The sequence below is a fragment of the Saimiri boliviensis genome, chromosome 19 (genome assembly GCF_048565385.1).
Source record: "Saimiri boliviensis isolate mSaiBol1 chromosome 19, mSaiBol1.pri, whole genome shotgun sequence".
NCBI lineage: Eukaryota > Metazoa > Chordata > Mammalia > Primates > Cebidae > Saimiri > Saimiri boliviensis.
The window spans coordinates 3,281,566-3,304,510 of record NC_133467.1 but is presented as its reverse complement, the minus strand read 5'-3'; the positions used below and the strand labels follow the sequence as shown (position 1 = coordinate 3,304,510).

General features: G+C 41.2%; 1 protein-coding gene across 1 annotated transcript; it reads left to right on the top strand.

Moving 5' to 3' along the window:
• The first annotated feature begins 7,034 nt into the window (after positions 1–7,034).
• Positions 7,035–9,501, top strand: RGS2 (regulator of G protein signaling 2). The gene is made up of 5 exons (XM_003938164.4): positions 7,035–7,161; positions 8,029–8,130; positions 8,233–8,294; positions 8,863–9,029; positions 9,293–9,501. The coding sequence occupies exons 1-5, from the start codon at positions 7,052–7,054 to the stop codon at positions 9,485–9,487; spliced, it is 636 nt and encodes a 211-aa protein (XP_003938213.3). The 5' UTR covers positions 7,035–7,051; the 3' UTR covers positions 9,488–9,501.
• The last annotated feature ends 13,444 nt before the right edge of the window (positions 9,502–22,945 follow it).

The window sequence follows — 22,945 nt, the reverse complement described above, 5'->3', positions numbered from 1 at the left end:
ATGCAATAAATATTGATCATTTGTTTTTATATTAAGATGTTTCATATTAAACAGTGGGAAAAAGGAAGCTCAAGAGTGGATGGAAAGGTGACCAAACTTATTAATCAGGAAAATAAAGTTTTAAAAAGCTAGTGCATATGGAAAAAGTTTTAAATGATAAAGTTAGATCAACCATTTGCTAAAGATGACAGGTAAGGCTGCTGTTCATGAAAAAGAAAACATGAACAGTGGAATCCTGAAATCAGATATAATGGATACATCAGAGTATGGGTACTTCTAAAAATAAATCCAAAAGAGTTCTGAAAAAATATGACTAATATTGAGTAGTTAAATACAGCTCATCTAGAGAAGGGCTAGGCCAAGTAGTTACCCTGGCTTCAGCTGGGCTTGTTTTCAAATTTATTTTAGAAAGTCTTAACCAGATGTTCACTGTAAATTAACTGAAGGAAATAAAATAGTTGACACACTGAAAAATTATGTCTCCAAGTGAGAAGTCTTCACTACAATCAGAAATATTGGGAAATGCAGAAAGGGAGAGACAAAGGCTCCAGTGTCAACTGTAAGTCCTTCCTATGTGGCACTGAGAAAAAGAAATGCTTTCAGCAAATATCTAATGCAGAGAGAATTCACTCTGTAAAGATAGTGAATAAGTCTACGAAAAAAGATGAAAAGGTTAACAAGTAAAGAGCTATATATTTCCAAAACATTTTTGAGGAAGAACATAAATATTTGGGAAAGTAACTTCATTCAGAAAAATAACTCAAAACGGATCACCAACCTAAATGTAAAATGCAAAACTATAAACTCCTAGAAGAAAATTGCAGGGGAGAAAATCTAGATGACCTTGGATATGAACATGACTTTTTAAGATATTATATTAAGATATAATCCATGAAAGAAAGAATTGATAAACTGGGCTTCATTAAAATTTTTACAAATTCTGCTAATATAAATTTTTTAGATATTATATCAAGATACAGTCCATGAAAGAAAGAATAAATGAACTTTATTAAAATTTTAAATAACTATGCTAATATAACATCAGTGGAATGGAAAGACAAGCCACAGGTTGGGAGAAAATACTTGCAAAGGGGATATCTGATTTATAAAAACAAAACTTTAAATATACAAAGAATTATTAAAACTCAACAATAAGAAAACAAACTGTTCAACTAAAAAATGGGCTGAAGAACTTACCAGACATCTTACCTAAGATAATACAGATGACAATCTTGTGAAAAGCTATTCCACATCATATGTCATTAGAGAAATGCAAAATGAAACGAGATACCACTACACACCTGTTTGAATGGCCAAAATCCAGAACACTGACTACAGCAAATGCCATTATAAATTGGTCTAAACCCATAGAATGTACGACACCAAGAACAAACCCTAATGTCAACTATGGACTCTGGGTGGTAACAATCTGTCAATCTAAGTTTATCAACTGTCAGATATTAGTGATGGGTGAGGCTATGTATGTACGGGAGCAGAAGACATATGCACTATCTCTGTACCTTCCTCTCAATTGCGCTGTACACTTTCATCTGCTCTACAAAAATATTCTTTAAATTAAAAAGTAACCTTACACCGTTGATGTGCCCAAAGGAGCACTTGGAAGAGCACAAGAGGACCACCAGGAATCTTCATGAATAAACAGATCCCGCAAAAAGATCAAGGGTCCTGCATAGGAGCAGGACAGAAAAACGGACAAAATAGTCACCTAGAAGAAACTAGTCCTACTACAAAGTTTAGCTCAAGGCCAGGGCTGGGAGCTGTGTATCATCATCAACCAAGCTGTCCAGGTTATTTCCAGTACTGTTTTAACTTCCTACAAAGGAAGAGGGCTGTAACTACTTGTGCCTGAAAAACAAGCAGCCTAAGCAAAAGAAAGCAAATGATTTGCCTGGGTTCTAACTAAATTAGGACAGAAACCAGGAACAAAAAGCAAGTAAGCCAATTATGGACAACCCTTCCAGCCATCCCACTCTCCTAAGGGTAATTCATGAAAAGAAATGCAAAATTATTCTGTCTTTCGAAACTGGGAACTTTTGAGGGACTAGTGCTACATGGTGATTCTGTCAAGGCCTCAAACATCTCCTTTAAAACATTACATTTTTTCTAATTAATTCTGTTGAGATTTAGAATTTTTGTTTCAAAAATGTGTTTGGGAGAGAAATTTACAAGGTTTTAGGTTATCAGGAAGTAGTCCATGAATAGAAATCTGTGAAAACTGATGTCTAAAATGGATTAATGCTCTCTACATAGGAACAGTCAGTATACTGAAAAAGAAATACTAATGTAAACAGATTATTTACTAGATGAAAAATTACCTTCTTCAGACTTTTAAAAAAGGCTTTGTGACTATTATCATATAGATATTTTAAATTTTGTATTTTGTTAATATCCCAAAATTTCAAAAAAGTCAATAGGACACTTGATATTCCGATAATTTGGCAAAATTCCACAGACAGAAATTAAAATCCCAGTCAAAAGAAACAGCAAAAAAGAATTACCTAGCTTTACCTCATAGACAATAGGCCATCTATGTAACCTGTTTTATTATCACCTATTCTCCACTGGTATTCCATGCACAAAAAGAGTGCAGCAGCAGGAATACATTGGAAACACTTTCCTTACTCAGATCTCATACTTATAGTCCTTTACCTTAGAGGCTTAATAGCTACAAAAACCAATTCAAAGTATTTCAACATATGTTAGTATTTTTTCTCAGAAAAAATAAATAACTTCATGACTCTCCTGTTGTTGATTTATGAAGGGAATCCAGATGTTTCTGTAAAGGGGGGGTTATAAAATTTAAGTAGGCCCTGCCTGCATTTGAAGTATGACATACTCCATATCATACTTAAATTTATACTTGGTATAAATTTAAGACAGAGCCATGGAATTACACTAACTGGAATTATCAGTACAAGGACTGGTAAAATTATTAACTTCACTATAACACATGTCAAGTATTAGGTATTAACCTGTGATTCATTTCTGACAAAAACACTCATTTTCTCTTAGCTTCTTGGTTGAAAATTACATTCTCAGAAATTAATCATAATTTTTAAATCTCAGATCGTATTAGGGATTAAGAAGTACAGTACAAAATCTCATGGGGTCATACTTTCATTCTGTTAAAAGAGTATTTCACCAACTAAAGTTAAATTGGAGAAATAAATTTTTTAAGAAGACAGGCATTATACTTCTTTAAATGTATTCAACAACTAGGGTACTAAAAGTTTTCATTTTTTCCAATTACTCATCACCACACAACATCTAACTTCCTCATTTTTTTTCCTTTTTTTTTTAAACTAATGCACCTATTTAACATTTCATAAGGTAAACAATAGGTTTAGAGCTCTTACAAATTTGGAAACGAAAACATCTTACTGACTGAAAAAGCAAAGCATAGAATGATACACAGAATGGTATTTTTGCATTTTTTAAAGCAATTACCTTGGTTCCTAAATTTCCTACTTGTTTTTAGAGGCAGGGTCTCCCTCGATCACCCAGGCTAGAGGGCAGAGGCACTGTCAAGGCTCTCTGTAGCCTCAAACTCCCTGGGCTCAAGCAATCCTCCCACCTCAACAGCCTGAGTAGATGGGACTACAGGTGCATACCACCACACTTAGGTAGTTTTTAAAATATATATTTTTGTAAAGACAGGGTCTAGCTATGCTGCCCAAGCTGGTTTGAATTCCTGAGCTCAAGCAATCCTTCCTTGGCCTTCCAAACTGCCATGATTACAGGCATGAGCCACAGCATCCAGCGGTTTCTACATTTCTAAAGCATAAATAGGAGAGTTATTTTATATAAATATTTTTAGTTCATAGGAATTAATAATTTTATTAATAATGGTTAGCACAGCGTGGGAGCAGAAGGGAGAAGTATGACGGGACATTTTTACTCTTCATAATTTAAGAGACACATAAGATATAACACAAGAATCTAAGATACATTACGCAAGAAACTTGTATTTTTGTCTTCTATAAACTTTTAAAAAATTATAAAAAGTTCATAAACTATCTGGAAAACCTCTACCACTAATGTGTTCAATCAGTCTCTCCAGTAGAGGGCATGGTAGCTTCAACACAGAAAACGTATGGTTGGCTTATCAGCCACTCTCAAACTGTGGTTTTGCTGCACAGCTTTTACAATCCACTGACTGCATTGCTTCTTCCTCTACCACAGGATGGAAAATATGCGTCATCTTAATGTGGAGCAATTCTATTTACCTAAAAGCCAGTTGCAATGACAAAAAGGGAAGTCATCAAAATTGCAGCTTTTGTTTTACATATATCTAATATGTAAATATATGTAATATATGTAAATATACATGTAATACATATTACATATACACGTGAAATATATAAAATATACATATTCATGTTATAAATATTACATGTATATGTAAATATGCGTACATTGGACTGTCTTTTAAAAGACATTAACATGGCAAGTTTTTGATGAAAAGGTTTCTCAGTCTGCAGCACATAATGCATTAACTCTTAAAATTACACAGATACAAAAATTACAAATTGATTTATACCCAGATTTATTAACCAACGACGTAACTTTCAGAGAAAAATTAATTTTCTGCCACCTAACATCAGTTGTTGATCTGGAAGGGCTTATGAAAAAAGCAAAAAACTATATTAAACACAAAAACATCAGGAATAATCGATATTTAAACCAGTTGCTTACAGAGGTACATGTATATTCACTTTATTAATATATTCAGATGATTAAACTTCCTTGGCTTGAAGAGCTCTGAAAAGTTTATTTATTATTTAAGAGACAGAGTCTCACTCTATCACTCATGTTGGAGTACAATGACACAATCACAGCTCACTGTAGCTTGAATGCATAAGCCTCACTCACACACCTTGCTCAAGCCTTCCTCCTGCCTCAGCCTCTCAAAGTACTGGGATTTCCAGAATGAACCACAATACCCAGCCTGAAAAGTTTGAAAGTTAATCAGTTTGCTTATTTTTCTGATTTGTTTATTATCCAGAGAGCACTTATTAAATATTTATAATGAGCCTGATCTTCTACGAATTTGTGTGTCTTGTATATTTGTGTACCTACAAATTGATATTTAATAGTACCTACACATTTACAACCTAATTACCTCTGAGTTAACCCTCGTATGATTTTCCATCTCAAATAGCTATGATTTGAACATTTCCTTTTTCCACATATATGCAAATCGGTAACAAACTTTTGTACAGTACTTTAGAGCTTCTAAAAGACCTTTCATGTAAGAGTCACATAATATCTTACGAGGCTGCCAAGAAAGACAGGTTACTCTTATTACAGATGAGAAACTAGGACTCAAAGCGGTGTGAAGCTATCGTCCCAATAGTTACTTAGCATTTACTGGTTCGGCCCAGGCTCTCATTGGGTCTCCTGACAGAAGTCCAGCTCTCTCTCTGCCGCCTCTGTCAGAACTCCTGGCCTACCAGTGAATTTAACTGTCTATGAGTGAATTCTAACACCTAAGGTTCTAAGTATAAAATATATTTAGGTTTACACTGGTGAGAAAAAGCAAGTGTCTGCATACTACAGATATCTTATCAATATGTACCGAATCATCAGAAAGTGAGAACAGATGTAGGGATATTACGCAAAGTTCTTTGGGAGAGGAAGAGCATATGCTTAAGGAGAAATGGCATTCATACAGTTCACAGCATGTTTCAAAGTAGCTATTACTGACATCTACACCGCTTTCCTTTCCACAGTAAAGTCCACAACTGTTGTCCTAAGTAACTGCAGATACTGCCCTCCAAGTCAAACTTGGAGCTCCAGCGACTGGCAGCTCACCTTAAGAATATATTCACTGTTTCCAGTTTTCTTTCTTTCTACTGTCAGCAGCAGCAGTAGCAGTATTCTGGACACGGCCTCGCTCTGCCGCCCCTGCTGGAGGGCAGCGGCACGGCCTCAGCTCACTGCAACCTCCACCTCCCGGCCTCGGCCTCCCGAGCAGCTAGGGCTGCAGGCACGTGGCAGCACGCCCGGCGGGTGTCTGCATTCCCAGCGGAGACGAGGCTTTCGCCGTGGTGGCCAGGACGGTCCCGGCCTCTCGACCTCGCGGCTTGCCCGCCTGGGCGTCCCACAGCGCCGGGACCGCAGGCGCGAGCGCGCGCAGCCCCAGCTGCCTTTCCACGAGCCGAACCGAGCCCAGGCTCCGCAGCCCGCCGGCGGGCTCCGGGGCCACGCCCCGAAATCAACGCGCTCCGCGGCGAGCTCGTCTCGGCGTCTGTACCAACCAGGCCGTTTTAAAGGACTTCAGGAGCGGAGACGACGCCCGAAGGATCACGAAGGCGAGTCACCCGGGGGGGCCGCGCGCTCCTCTGCGCCGGGCACTGCCGGCTCCGCGAACGCCCCGCCGCCGGGCGCGACCCCGCGCAGCGCCCGCCCCCCGAGCCCGCCACGAGGGCGCCCGGGACGGCGCCTCGGCAGGAGACCGGCCCCGGGCCCTGAGCGCGGACCCCGCCTCGCCTCGCGGCGCTGCCGGACGCCGGCCCGAAGCCCCGTCTCCTGAGAGCGCCGTTTTCTCCCGGGAACCGCTGACGAGCGTCCGAGACGCCCCAGAGCCGCGGCCCACGTGCCACGGCGCCCCGTCCTCAAATCGGCGGCCCGCAGACGCGAGCGACGCCCCTCGCTGCACCCCGGGCCCCGCGGCGGCCGACCTCCTCCCGCGGGGAGCGCCAGGCCGAGGGAGCGCCGGCCGCCGGCCTCGGCGAAGGGAGCCGCGCGGCCTCTCCGCACCGAGTCTCCGGCCGCCGCGACGCGACCCGAGTGCGCGCAAGCCCGGGCCGCACGTCAGCGGCGCCCCGGCTTCCAGACCCTTCGGCGGAGGCCGTGACGGCCGCGGGCCGCGCCGACCCCACCCCCGCGCGCGCGTCCGCCGCCGGCCAATCCGCGTCCTCTCGGGGCGGGGCCGGAGCGGCGAGGCCCCGCCCCCCGGCCGCAGCCTCCTATAAAGGCCGCGGCGCCGGGCGGCCGCGCACAGCCGCGCCGCAGCGGGAGGCCGAGCATGCCAGGTGCTGTGTTCCCGGCCGTCCGGCGCGACTGCGGACCCATGGACCGGAGCCCGGGCAGCGGCCACAAGGGCGAGGAGAAGCGGGAGAAGATGAAGCGGACCCTGTGAGTGCGGCTCTCCCCTCTCTGGGATCTTAGCAAACGAGCCTGACCCTCTGCGGGGGGGGGGGGGAGTCGAAAAGCTCCGTCTGTTAAGTCAGGTTAAATCCGGGCGACGCTGCGGTGGCGGTCAGCAGGGCGGCGGTGGGTGCGCTGAGACATTGCGGGTTTGCTTTCTGTCCCCCGGCCTTGAAAATGGCATCCGAATCCTGCGGCCGATGCGCTGACACAGCTGCTGGAGGGAGATGCCCTGGCCGGTTCTGAATGTACTCGTTGAAAATCCATTTTTGCTTTTTAATTATAGAGCAGATCTCGCCCAGTCACGAAGGTGGAACAAACAATTGTTGTGCAGCGTGTGCTTAGATGAAGGGTCGTGGGTGGGAGATGCGGGGCAATCAGTCGCCCTCCCACCTCTTTGTACAGTCTCTGGCGCGGGCCAGAGCCTCCTGCTCTAGAGACAGCAGCATGGGCTGGCTCCAGACGTCTGTCCTTCTCATTAACTGCGAAGCGTCTCGGGATTGTAGTTAACCTTGCAAACAAACTGATGCCCTTTTGAAATAGTATCTGCCTTTTGAACTAAATTCGTTAACAATTCTTTAAAATACCCCTAGTGATTCCAGGTAGCCCTGCCCTTAGCTGTAACACGAGTAGATACGATCAGATTAATGGATGAAACTGTTCCGTACATGAGGTTTAAATGTTAAGTGGGTGCTAAGACTGTTACTTGAAGAGTTCTTGCTTTACCTTATGCGGTTTGTCTCTAGTTGCTGGGTGACTTTATTTGGTAAAAATGCGTTCAGCTGCAGTAGCATATTGAAGTGTTGCTACTTAGTGATGATGTTTTTAAAAAAAAATTTTTTTCTTTTGTTTTAGTTTAAAAGATTGGAAGACCCGTTTGAGCTACTTCTTGCAAAATTCCTCTACTCCTGGGAAGCCCAAAACCGGCAAAAAAAGCAAACAGCAAGCTTTCACCAAGTAAGTTGAGAATCCTGTACTTGCAAATATGAATAGTTAGTTGCTGAACTGAAAAGGGGAACTCTGATGTGCGTAAGCTAACATGCAAAACTCCTCTTTCAGGCCGTCTCCTGAGGAGGCACAGCTGTGGTCAGAAGCATTTGATGAGCTGCTAGCCAGCAAATGTAAGTTAATTCTTGAACTTGAGCCATTACTATTATCACAAAAGCCTGGAAAGGCTGTGGCCCTGCAGCAAAAGAGCAGCTTGCCTGAGGGGAATTAGACTGGGCCATCACTATAGGATAAAGCCTATTTTTCTCTCCTTTATTTCCCAGGGTTTAATCATGGAAATAAATGCATGTATTCCCTCCAAGTGGGGAAGAAAAATAGCCAAAAAAAATTAAAGTGGCAGTTGCTTATAGTTAAGCTCAAGTCAGTTTTTCCATTGCATACAATGTTTTCAAGAGGCTTATTTCCAGAGAACTTATGGCTCCCCTATAAATATTTATTTTGCATTGACAGCAAAGTGAAGTACTTATATTTTTGCAGCAGAGTGCCAACGTAAGCATTTTACCTACTGCATCTTAGTCATTAAAAAGCTAACTTGAGAATTACAGGTTTGAGCAAAATCTGGAAAATTGCTGTCATTTAGAAATAATTAAAACTTGAGGGAGAAGTACTGGGGGAACGTAAGGAGTCATTCGGTCACTCAGTTCTTCACATTCTGCATGCCTTCTTTTCTCCCCTCTTCAGATGGTCTTGCTGCATTCAGGGCCTTTTTAAAGTCCGAATTCTGTGAAGAAAATATTGAATTCTGGCTGGCCTGTGAAGACTTCAAAAAAACCAAATCACCCCAAAAGTTGTCCTCCAAAGCAAGGAAAATATATACTGACTTTATAGAAAAGGAAGCTCCAAAAGAGGTAAGACAGAAAGTTCCTAATTTCGGTACAGTCTGGACATTTTTAGCACAAAAGTGAAACAAAAGGATCCAGGACAAAGTGGGGCTAGAAGGAGGGCAAAAGCCCCCCCACATTGCGGCTTTCAGTTATGTCAAAAGTTTTCCTGTGACTTGCTAGTAAAGCTAATCACACATTATAATGTTTATTTTTTTTTCTTTGCAAATACTAGATTTTACTCTTTAACTCTGAATACCAAATAAACCACTTTTTTTGTTTTATTTCAGATCAACATAGATTTTCAAACCAAAACTCTGATTGCCCAGAATATACAAGACGCTACAAGTGGCTGCTTTACAACTGCCCAGAAAAGGGTATACAGCTTGATGGAGAACAACTCTTATCCCCGTTTCTTGGAGTCAGAATTTTACCAGGACTTGTGTAAAAAGCCACAAATTGCCACAGAGCCTCATGCTACATGAAATGTGAAAGAGAGCCCAAAAATGGAGGACATTTCATTCTGTTTCCTAAGGGGAAAGACTATGACCTGCCATAAAGACTGACCTTGAATTCAGCCTGGGTGTTCAGGAAACATCACTCAGAACTATTGATTCAAAGTTGGGTAGTGAATCAGGAAGCCAGTAACTGTCTAGAAGAAGCTGGTATCAGAACAGCTTCCCTCACTATGTGTAGAACACAAGAAGGGAATAGGTGGTCTGAATGTGGTGTCTCACTCTGAAAGCAGGAATGTAAGATGATGAAAGAGACAATATAATACTGTTGGTCCAAAAGCATTTAAAATCAATAGATCTGGGATTATGTGGCCTTCGGTAGCTGGTTGTACATCTTTCCCTAAATCAGTCCCTGTTACCACATAGTAGTTTTAGTTTAGTACTCAGTAAAGTGTTTACTATGTGCAAGGGTATTGAAGTTCTTACGATCACAGAGCATTGGTACTGTTGTCTCATGTTACACTGAAGCTGAAATGGTCCACATTTGCATTGTTAAAAATGATATGTGAAGTAGAATGAGTGCTGTGGTGTTGAAAACCGCAGTGTCCACTATGAGTGCCAAAAATCTGTCTTGAAGGCAGCTACACTTTGAAGTGGTCTTTGAATACTTTTAATAAATTTATTTTGATAAGTAATATTGAAAATGTGGAGTCTAGATGTGATTTTATTTTGATAACTGGAAATATGACAGATAAAGGGAAAACCTCTATAGTAAAAGGCATTTCAGTTTTTGTGCCTGCCCAGTGAGAACTGACAGTCCCCAGAACTGAGAAATCATTGTTGCAGACAGATAATTCTTTTTTAAAAACCTATAAGCATTACGTAGGCCTAAGGAAGTCAAATCACATTCTTAGAACCACTGCATTTATGCTTTCTAATCTTAAAAAAATCAACCTTGTTACTGAAAATGCTGATCTAAAGCCTTCTGTGAGTAAGGACCAACTAAATATGAGAACTAAAACAATGTAATGGAGACAAGAACAAAAATTATTCACATAACTAAGCTTCTTAATTGAAGAAAGAAGCCAAATCAGGTCTACGTAGGCCTGTCTTAATTTTCATTCCATCGGTTCCAAGCGTCCCCACAGGTATTGCCATGGGCTTCCAAGATACACACCTGAAATTGTTCCCTTCCATCATGTATCATTACAAAACCTTAGAATTTTCTGGATTTTCATGCCTTCATTGGGCCAACAAAGAATCTGATTGTTACTTTAGGTAATGATAAAGTCAAAAGAAGTTCACTTTGGTTTCTTAGACTTAAATCCAGAAGCGTGCTCTTTTCGGCTTGAGAGAGGAAGCCCTTGAATCCTCTTTTCTCAAACTGACTAATTAAAAAAGAAACGCCCTTTCCTTCAGCAGGCTGTTTTTCAGTGTCCTTGATTTCGGTTTTAATGAAAAGGGAGGAGGAACTCTGACCTTCGAGTTGGAAGACCCGAGCCAGAGTCATCATTTCTCATAGCTTTGTGACCTTGGGTGACCCCATCACCTTCCCTGGCTCTCCATTTTACACCTTCCTGCCTCTCTGGTTTTATAAAGTAGTAAGGGATTTTAGAAATGATAAAGCAGTAAAAACTGAATTTGTTTCTGATTTGCCAAAAGAAAAATTGACCTCCAGTAGTTTACTGTTTCCATTGTGATTGCACTGATTTTCACCTTAGCCAGACTTTCTGGCACCAACAGGCACAAGCTCTATGAGAGAGACTGCCTTGTCTACTCCTGTATCACCAGTAGCCAGAACAATACGTAGTAGGTGCTCCATAAATACTGGTTGAATAAATGAATCCAAAGAGTCATTGAAACAAATATTTCTTTGGAGAATAAATGTGTCAAGTCTGCATAATCTTTAATTTGGAAAGATTGTGGCCATCAGAGGAACTCAGGAATCAAGCCATGTATCGTCCTATTTGTCGTGAAGTCATTTATTTTGCTTCAAAGTCTCTACAGCCCCTCTGTTACCACTCTGATGCCTAGGTTACTGCAACAGTCTCATCTCCTCTCACCCACTCTTCCCCCTCTCCCACACTATGTGTTCCTGCCTTTTAACTCTAGGGATCCTTTCCAGACAAATCTCATCTTGTTTCCTGTTAATTATAAACACTTTAACAGGTTTCGCAAACAATCAGGATACAGACAATATCCCACATATGGCTTAACGCCTACATGGCGTGACCCCTCCGTATGTTCCAACCTTGACTCTACCACACTTCTTCCAGCTCTTTCTGCTCAGCCATACTGTCCTACTTTCCAAGAAGGTACCATGCCCTCTGGCCTCACAAGGCCTTAGCACCTAGCAGTTCCTCTGCATGGAATTCAATTTTAGCTGTTACTCATGCACATATCAATGCAATTGCCATTTCCTTAGGGAAGCCTTCCCTGATCTCCTTAGCTAGGTCAGATCCCCTTTTAGATGTTCTCATAGCACTAGGTTCTCTAATTAAGAGCACTTAACGGAGTTGTAAGTTCTCATTAATTTGTCTGATTATTTAATAATTCTATGTCTTCCTCCACCAAATGGTGGAAACCACAATTTGAGGACCCTTGACCTTTTTCTGCTCACTACTGAATCCCAACACCTAGCACAGTGCCTGGTGTACAATGGAAGTTGCACAAATAATTGCTGAATGAATGAATATTAAAAGATCTTGCAAACATATTTTGATGAAACAAGGATCTACCAATGCACAAGCAATTAAGGACAAGATTTTTTTTTAACTCCACAGGCTCAAATGTCTGCAAATAACTGTAGAACTTTTTTCTTTGGCAAAACAACCTCTTACTTGACAGAGCGTGTATAACTTTTGACCTTCAATAAAAGAAGAAGCCAGATTATACTAACAAAAAACAAAAGTTTTGATTTTCAGGACTGCTAAAAGCCTAGGCTTTTTTCAGGTAGTATTTTCCAGTGTTCTCCAGTGTGGAACAAACCAATAAACTTAAGATTAGAAACCACATTTGTCTATAAATAAATTATATCTAATATTCCAGTTTCCCAGAGTTCACACTTAGGATCCGCAGTCCATTTTGATAAGATTTTATTGTTCATATATTTTCAGCCCAAGGATATTTTAAAATATATCAATTTGATATTATCTCACTGAAAAAAAAATAGAAAATTTTATGTTATCTTGTCACATGAGCACAGGGAGACAATACATGAGTTTCAATAAAATTGCCTGTAGTGGTTACCCAAAGTTTCATAGGAAGCAGGTGTTTGATAGAGGTGTCTGTGCTGTCATTTAGCCACAGTATTGGATCATGTATGGTCGTGGTTCTCACCGTGTGGAGTTGGACAGTGAGAGGAAACAGTGTTTGCGCGTTGCTCCGTGTCTTGAGCGGTGTTATGCACGGGAGTGCACCATCTGGACGGTGTAGAGACCAGCAAGCGCCTGCGCTGCGCGGAGCACTAGACTTTGTTTTCCTACGTTAGCTCAAAATCCTTTCTTTCCTTCCTTCCTTCCTGCCTCTCTTCCTCCCTCCCTCCCTCCATCATTCCTTCTTTCCCTGTCTCCTTCCTTCCAGTCCCTCCCTCCCTCCCTCCCTCCCTCCTTCCCTCCCTCCTGCACTCCCTCTTTCCTCCCTTCCTCTCTTCCTTCCTTTCTTCCCTTCCTCTCTCCTTCCTCCCTTCTCCCTTCTTCCTTGACTCCTTCCCCTTCCCCTTCCCCTTCCCTTCCTAACACTTTCTCTTCTTTCTTGATTTCTCAGGAAGAGGTGTGGGTGAGAGGAGTTCGCAGGCTCTGCCTGTGTCTGCGGAGAGAGGTAACTGAGAGGAGTACTGACGGGCAGTATCCTAGCAACCTCAGCAAACAGGCCTCTGGCACCGGGAAAATCTCTCTGCTTCTCTGCAGGCAGTTTTCTTCTCTTTCAGGTTATAAGCCGTGTATCATCAAAAGACTGTGATTCCTAAATCAGCTGCCTGGGGTGTTAGAGTAGCAGAATTCCCTCTCAGAAGCTGGTAACAAATTGCCTGTCAATCATAGGTTTTAGTGTTTTGCTTGTTTTTAAATTATTGTATTTTAAGTTCTGGGATACATGTGCAGAACATGCAGGATTGTTACATAGATATACACATGCCATGGTGGTTTGCTGCATCCATCCCCCCATCATCTACATTAGGTATTTCTTCTAATGCTATTCCTCCCCGATTCTCCCACCCACTGCTATCCCTTCCCTAGCTCCCCTGCCTCCCAAAAGACCCCAGTGTGTGATGCTTCTCTTCCTATGCCTATGTGTTTTCATTGTTCAACTCCACTTACAAGTGAGAACATTCAGTATTTGGTTTTCTATTCTTGGGTTAGTTTGCTGAGAATGATGGTTTCCAGCTTCATCCATAACCCTGCAAAGGACATAAACTCATCCTTTTTTATGGCTGCAGAGTATTCCATGGTGTATATGTGCCACATTTTCTTTGTCCAGTCTATCATTGATGGGCATTTGGGTTGGTTCCAAGTCTTTCCTATTGTGAAAAGTGCTGCAATAAACATACATGTGCATGTGTCTTTCTCTTGCCTGATTGCCCTGGCCGGAGCTTCCAATACCATGTTGAATAGGAGTGGTGAGAGGGGCATCCTTGCCTTGCGCCAGTTTCAAAAGGAATGCGTCCAGCTTTTTTTACTCATTCAGTATGGTATTGGCTGTGGGTTTGTCATAAGTGACTCTCATTATTTTGAGATACCTTCCGTAAATGCCTAGTTTATTGAGAGTTTTTAGCAGGAAGAGTGTTGAAATTTTATCGAAGGCCTTTTTTGCATCTATTGAGATAATCATGGTTTTCGTCATTGGTTCTGTTTATGTGACGGATTGCGTTTATTGATTTTTGTATGTTGATCCAGCCTTGCATCCCCAGGATGAAGCCAACTTGATCATGATGAACAAGGTTTTTGATATGCTTCTGGATTTGGTTGGCTGTTTTGCTTTTTTAAAAAAATAATATTTACAGGAGCTTTAGGAGCATTTTGAGATACTGCCTCGAGGAGCGCTAGCCAGATGGTCATTCAAAACTGCAGCCTTGGCTGCAGTATTCAAATAAGTATATTTATATATTTACAAAGCCAATTAAAATCATTTTTCTATTGAGAAATGAAAACAAGGTATCAATACCGATTTGACTTGATGCCTATTTAAATGCCTAACTCCACTTTGACTTAATTACTGATTTTTCTGTTGGAAGTTAATACATAATTTTTAAAGCAACACTTTCTCTTCAAATCTAAAAAAAAAAAAAAAAATGCTGTCTAGCTTCTATAGAAAAGTATCTTGAGTTACCTGCCTATACCCAAACTTCTTGATCAAAGCATTCCTGATATCAGCACTTACTGTACATGCCATAGAATTTCCTCTTAACAAGTAATATGAACTTGTATTGACAACTAATTTTATAAATATCTGTGTTTTGTATGCATTGTGCTTATAACATATCTAAAATACCTTTTGTATTTTATCGAGACTTTATTTGCTTCCATTTTTGTTTCATTTTAATTCAAACAACACATCTATTTCTATTTAAGCATAGAGATAAAATTATCTACCTTAAAAATCCTCTCTTTTCTTATCTGTCTGGGCTATGCAGGTGTGCCCTCTGAAACCTGACTGAATCTATTGATTCTTCCATGGTTTCTATCTCACTGATGAAGAGTTCCAGACAGGCTGGCTGTTCATCGCCGCTGTCATCAGTGGCCTCACTCACAGTATTAGCTGTCAGTTTCACTGCCAAGCTGCCTTTGTCATTGGCCTTAGTAAGACAAACCCAGGCTTATCTTTTATGACAGTTCATAAGATGTCCTGTAAGCCCTACCCAGAGGAGGCATGGAATGTCACCCTTCTTTACAAGTTGTCACACTTGATGCTGGAACCATTTCCCAACTCTTAGTCATTTCCTTTAAATTCTTGGACAATGTCCATTCCAGTTCTTGAACTTATCTGAGTAGCTAGTTAACATAAGAAGTTAATTTTTTTAAATCATTATTTGCTTTCAAGGATACTTTGCCATGGAGTAGGGTTACATGGGTTAAAGGTTTATGAAACTGCACTCGAGATTTTATTGGTATTTCTAAACTCTGGCTAACTAAAGATATTACCATTAGTCACTGGCAGATCACTCCGGGATTTATCTGAATCAATCTTATTTCTAGCGTTATTCTTTCTAGACTGTTGCCCCAGGATGTGTTTACCTTGGCCTTGAGAATGTGGGTGAGGAAGCGGAGGAGGGAAATGACATTTTTGTGATTGGACCCGGAAACTTTGTGTCACTCATTAACATATCTATGAGTGTAGCAGCATGCATGACATCTGTGCCAGATGGCCCGTGAAAGAGAGAAAATACGCACACATTTTGTTGTCCAAGTCCAGGGCAGTAGTAGTGGACAAGTAAGAAGATACTAGAAATGTTACAGCCCAAGAAATAACTAGTAATATTTGTTTTAAATAATCTAATAATGCTTTTTTAATTAAAATAGAAATATGCAAACATGACGTATTTGATAAATCATAAATATACCATCCATTTTTCTCTGTGTAGACTTATTCATTCATTTAACAACATTATGTATCTGCCATGTGCTTCATACTCTGCTGAACACTGGAAATAAAAGGAAAAATAAAGCGTAGTTCATTTCCTCAGAGGAATTCACCCTCTGTGAAAGGGTAGATACACATTGAAATGTAACATGGGTAAGCAGTCACTCTCAAGACCTGGTGTGTCAGGTTTCCCTTCTGCTTCACCACCTGCCCCCAGGACGACAAACACCTGCTCCACCTGTCAGAGCGGAAGGCATGCCTATGAATAGTCTAGGCCATTGAGAAGGGATTTCCAACGCAGTGGAAATTAAGAAGGAGCTGTCCTGGGTAATGGAGAGCCCATACCCGAAGTGACAGATGAATGGTTAACTTTACTTCTGGAGCGGGGTGGCAAGTGGTGATCTCTGCGTTTTGAGGAAGGATTGCAGGGCAATCCTGTTGTCACCAGGGCAACAGCCTCACAAGACAGCTGATGGCTTCCTACCCCTCTCGGAAACATCACGCTAGCTCTAGTTACTCTTCTCCACGTGAGCCCCAGTGGGGTTAGAGAGGGTACCCGGAAGTTAGAAGAGCCGAAGCGTGCTCTAAAGGGAGTGGTGGCCATTGCTCCATCTTGGAATATAATTCTGTGCTGCTGCTTTCTGGTCTCAAACTTTTAAGGCGTTTCTTTAAAATGGCGCATGGTGGTTACATGCTGCGGACCTCGATGGCTATGTGGTGATTCTCAGAAAATCGTTGGTAAGTGCATAAGTAAAACTTAGGGGATTGCAAAGTAAACCAATTATATTGAAATATAGTAATCAAAGTATTAGCAATAGTGATAGAGAAGCTTTCTACTTTTTGGAAGAGGGAATAGACATATCTTTCCCTATTTCTCCCACTAAATTCAACTAAAAACCCTGCACATTATGTGTGAAACAAATATTAAAAACTCTGGAAAGTACAGAGAGGTAGGAAGACGGGCCAGAGCAGGCGTCCCCAAACTACGGCCCGCGGGCCACATGCAGCCCCCTGAGGCCATTCATCCGGCCCCCGCCGCACTTCAGGAAGGGGCACCTCTTTCACTGGTGGTCAGTGAGAGGAGCACAGTATGTGGCGGCCCTCCAACGGTCTGAGGGACAGTGAACTGGCCCCCTGTGTAAAAAGTCTGGGGACGCCTGGGCTAGAGACTTAGGGTCCCGGTGAATGACATAGTGGTAAGTTCCTTAGATTGTCTATTTACTTTATACAACTCAGACTAGGTGCCAAAAAGCTGGCAACCCACAATAGCCAAGAACAGAAAAAAAGTGCCCCCAAAAAGCCTTTTTTTTTTTTTTTCAACAGAAGAACTAGGAAAGGGGAAGCCTAGCAAGACAGATATTTTCAACAGTAACTGCCCGCCTCCACCTACACTAGGAAAGGCTCAGTGCGGAGTAGAATCTTCTACCCCTGTCAAGCTGTAAGACAGATGACCACCAGTGGAAACCTATGGGGAAGCCGAAATTCTCACCCCTGTTAAAAAGCAAACAGGGGAATCTCTTCCTATGGGATATCAATTAAGGCCAAACAAGAAACCTGAACTTATATCCCACGTGGAGAAACAAGGCAGCATCCCCTTTCGGCGGAAGTAGCATCAGATGAAGCCAGCTACAGTAGAAGTTCACATAAGACCCAATGTCTCATCATCAAATAGCCAACATTTCAAGTTTTGGTAGAAAAATCACTTGGCCTACCAAGAACAAGGAAAACCTCAAGATGAAAGAAACAAGTCAGTAGCTGCCGTCATCATAAAAATACTTTGATAAACAGATATAAACATACTTAAATGAAGAAACCAAAAATGTAAGCAAAGAAATGGGAAGTCTCAACAAAAATATAGAAGATACAGCAACCAAATGGGAAACTTAGAACTGAAAAATACAGTAACCCAAGTAAAAGCACTCAACGATTAGACCTAAGATCAGAATAGATGAAACAGAGGAAGCAGTTAGTAACACTGAGGATAATATAGAAACTACCTAATCTGAGAAAAAGAGAGAAAATAGAACGAAAAAAAATGTACAAAGCCTCAGAGACCTCTGAGACTACAGGGAAAACAAAACAAAACAAAACAAAACAAACACCTAACAATTGTGTCACTAGAGTTCTGAAAGGAAAGAAAAAAAGAGAGAGGAGATGGAAAAGAACTGAAAAATGTCATGGCTGAAAACTTCCAAAATTGGCAAGACAGCTAGACCTACGTATTCGGAAAGGTACGTAAATCTCAAAAAGGATAAACTCACAGAAATCTACATTAAGACACCTCATGAACACACTTCTAAAACTAAAGACAAAGGAAAACATCCAAAAATCTTTTGGACCTAGAGCTATACAAACAGTCCTTAAGCTTGACATTAGGAGCATGATTCATCAAAGGAAAACTTAATAAATCTGAGTTCATCGAAATTAAAAACTTTTGCTCTGTTAAAAGGATAAAGAAACAAGCTATAGATTGGGAAGAAAACGCAAAACCACATATCCGATGGAGGTCTTGTATGTAGAAAATATAAAGAACACTCAGGCTCAACAGCAAAATACACAATGCAATTAGAAAATGGACAAAAGATATGAACAGACGTATCATTATTAACACAAGCTTCTGAGAAGATGGGCAAAATCTGGATCACTCATAAATACATTGCTGGTGAGAATGTCAAATGGTACAGAGCCACCCTGAAAAAGTTTGGTGGTTTTCTCATAAAACCAAATATGCAACTAGTGTGTGGCCTAGCCATTGTTCTCCTGGGCAGTTATTCCAGAGAAGTGGGAACTTATGTCGACACAGCAACATATACATGAATGTTTAAATAGTTTAATTTGTAATAGCCAAAACCAAGGCAGTCCAGATGTTTTCCAATGGGTTAAACAAACTGTAGTATATTCACACTGCAGGATACCAGTCAGCAATAAAAGGACAAGCCACTGATAACCGCAACATCTTGAATGCATCTCCAGAGACTTGTACTGAGTAGAAAGGTCTTCACAAAATGTTACATGCTGTGGGATTTCATTTAAATAACATTTGAGAAATGACAAAATTATAGAAATGGAGAGGAAATTAGTGGTTGCCAGGGTTTAAGGATGGGATGGGATGGGATGGGATGGGATGGGCTGGGATGGAAGGCAAGTACGAGGCTATAAAAGGGCAACATATGGGATCCTTGTGGCAATGAAAATGTTCTGTATATCTTGACTGCATCGGTATCAATATCCTAGTTCTGATATTTTACTATAGTTTTGCAAGATGCTATCACTGGGGAAAACCAGGCAGCGAGTACACAGCATCTATCTTTTTTTTTTTTTTTTTTTTTTACAACTGCCTGAGAATCTACAATTATTTTGAAATAAAACATTTCATTAAAAAACTATGATAGAGTAATATACTGTTTGGACTTTATTAACACTTTAAACAAGATCTAGTATCCGGTCTAGTCACTACTGAATTTTGTAAATAACAATCTTCTACAATTGTAACATAAAAAGATCTGCAAATTCTATTTGTGGCAGTCACATGTACTGCTACTGCTACTATGGCTTATTTCGTTTCTTCTTTCTTTCTTTTCTTTATTGAGATGAGTGTCACTCTGTTGCCCAGGCTGGAGTGCAGTGATGCCATCTCAGCTCATTGCAACCTCCATCACCCAGGTTCAAGTGATTCTCGTGCCTCACCCTCCCTAGTAGCTGAGACTACAGGCGTGTGCCACCACACCTGATTGATCTTGTTTTTCGTATTTTTAGTAAAGGCGGGCTTTCACCATGTTGGCCAGGCTGGTCTCAACCTCTTGACCTCAAGGGTGACCACCTTGGCCTCCCAAAGTGCTGGGATTACAGACATGACCGCCTGTGTCTGGCCTGGCTTGTTTCTTAGATTCACAAAGGAAGAAAATTCTACATTTAATTAGGGGCTAGTAAAAATAATGTGTATTTTTTTTCCTATCCAAGGGAAGAGACCACTAAAAGCTCTATAGACAGTCCAGAACTCCTTCTCTAGAGCCTATATTTTAAATGTTAAAAAATAGCAAACAAACAAAGTGGACACTGACCAAGACATAGAGTCCCTTTTACTCTTCTGAAACAATTTGATTGACAGGGGAAATGTCTCTACAAGTAAATACAGAAAACAGTAATGTTTTGAGATAGACGTTATTTAAATAAAAATGCTATCGTGGAGGTATGAACAAAATAATGCAGGCAACCAGAAGAAGGAAGTATTCGTTCTCTGGGATTCATCTGTGAAATTCTGCAGAAGTTAAATTTTATCAAGGACTTGCAAAACAAGAAAAATATCAATCAGAGAAGAAAAGGGCATTTCAGGCAAGAAAACAGTACATACAAAAGGCTAAACGTATGGACTGCCCAAGAAGCTGGTGCTGTCAAGGGGCAGTGAGATGTCTGCTTGGTGGCAGGCCAGAGCGAGTGAGTGGAGGGGAAAGAGGGTCGTTTAAGAAACTGTGAAAGAACTGGGGTCCGTTGCGGGGAAACAGGGGAGGGACGGGGGGGTGGGGAGGTGGGAAGAGATAGCATGGGGAGAAATGACAGATACAGGTGAGGGGAAGGAAGGCAGCAAACCACACTGCCATGTGTGTACCTATGCAACAATCTTGCATGTCCTTCACATGTACCCCAAAACCTAAAATGCAATAAAAAAAAGAAAAGAAAAAAAAAGTCTGAAAAAAAAAAAGAAACTGTAAAAGAAAGCTAGAAAAGAAAGTTGAGCCAAAATCAGAAGAGCCTGCTAGTAGCTTTGGAGTTGATTGTGTAAGTTATTTATGGTGATGAACAGGTTTTCCTAGATGGAGAAATTCAATGTTGTGATGAGGTTTTTAAGTAGACAAATTCAGATGTCTACTAATTGCCCAGCATCGTGGTTAAGCACAACTTATGCAGTATTTCTTACATCTCTTAAAACTGTTTATGAGGTTGATAGTGATATAGGGTGAGGATCCACAATCTGAAAATCTGAAATAACAAAACACTCCCAAATCTAAAACCTTACGAGTGCTGATAGGATGCCACAAGTAAAAAATTCTATACCTGACCTCATGTGACGGGTTGCTGTCAAAATGTAGGTACACAACAATGATGGCTCCGTTAACACTGCAGAAAAGTGTGCATGGATGACGTGTGAAAATGTGTGAAGAGCTTACTGAAGGACGGGGGCAGCCTGTGTTCGTGACAGAAAAAGAATCACACCAAAAGTGTACAAAAGCAAAGAGACATGTCTGAGATAAAAACTGTCCTTAGTGAAGCAGATGACTTTGGAGGAAACATTTTAAAAAGCCATCCAGCAGAGTGCCCCTGCAGCCCTAGAGGACCCCACTTCCTGGTCCCTCAGCTGCTTCTGATATTTCTTCTAGAAAAATAAAACACAGTGCACAGTAACCTTTTGATAAAAACGCAGCATCATGGGTGGAGACCAAAAGCTTGCCGTGGTTCGTTGCCATGGGTAACAGCTGACACAGGTATTCTGGTGATGCCGCAGCACCGGTTACTTCCCTAGAATGCATTCTTTCTTCACTGTATTAATGACATGTCCTATTTTTACTGTTACGTACTGATGTATGAATAAGTATAAGAAAATGATTACTTATTGGTAACAGATAAATTCAGAGTCAGGAATAATGGTGATGCCAGACAGACACGGATTGTCTACAAGGGTGGCTGAGATGGTGAAACCTCTGCTTTCTGATGGAGTGTATACACATTTTATTTTATAAGCAAACTTATTAAAAATATTGTATAAAATGACATTTAGGCTAGAAATATAAGGTGTATTTGAAACATAAATGAATTCTGTGTTTTACTTGGGTCCCCTCCCCAGTGTATTTTATTATGCTTATGCAAATACTTGAAAAGCCAAAGAAATACAAGACGAAAACACTTCTGGTCCTAAGCATTTTGGGTGAGGGATAATCACCTTGCTCTGTCTTCAATGAACAAGTAAGAAAACAGTCTTGATAGAAGCTTAGTGTGGTATCAAAGGCTGAGCAACTGATTCAGTTGGTTGAATCAAGATGACAACAGAAGTCTTGGCAGCCTGTCAGCTCCACGTTCTTTCCACCCCATTCTTCCTGTGGGAGGAAATGGATTCTGCTGTTTGCAGTCAGGAGAGCTCTCAGGTAAAAGCTGTAGTCAAAAATCCAGGTAATTCGAAAGCAGCAATTTCTAAGAGAAAGAGATGGGGTTGGACTCCCCACAGGTCGACTGCCTTCACATTAATTTAACGGAGTGGAAATCTCAGAGGTAGCCTGTGGTTTAGCAGCTCAATGAGTTTGGATGGCTGAGGTTTACAGCTTTAAAAAAAAAAAAAATCCTATATAGAGGCAGGTTTTCAGCTGAAAGGATGGACTGGATGAAAACATCAGCGACATGACAGGGCACCAAAGAGAAGCCTGTTAGATGCTACCTAAGGAAATAAACTATTTTTAAAAACAATTAGAAGGATAAAGCTTATCTAGAAACACTAACCTGGTATATTATAATAACATCAGCAAAATAGTTGGGTAGACCTGGTAGGCCTGGTTAAGAAATAGCTCCTCAAGGCCGGGCGCGGTGGCTCAAGCCTGTAATACCAGCACTTTGGGAGGCTGAGGCGGGTGGATCACGAGGTCAAGAGATCGAGACCATCCTGGTCAACATGGTGAAACCCCGTCTCTACTAAAAATACAAAACATTAGCTGGGCATGGTGGCGCGTGCCTGTAATCCCAGCTACTCAGGAGGCTGAGGCAGGAGAATTGCCTGAACGCAGGAGGCGGAGGTTGCGGTGAGCCGAGATCGCGCCATTGCACTCCAGCCTGGGAAACAAGAGCGAAACTCCGTCTCAAAAAAAAAAAAAAAAGAAAGAAAGAAATAGCTCCTCAAGGGATATCTATATTTTAGGTCTTTAATAATAC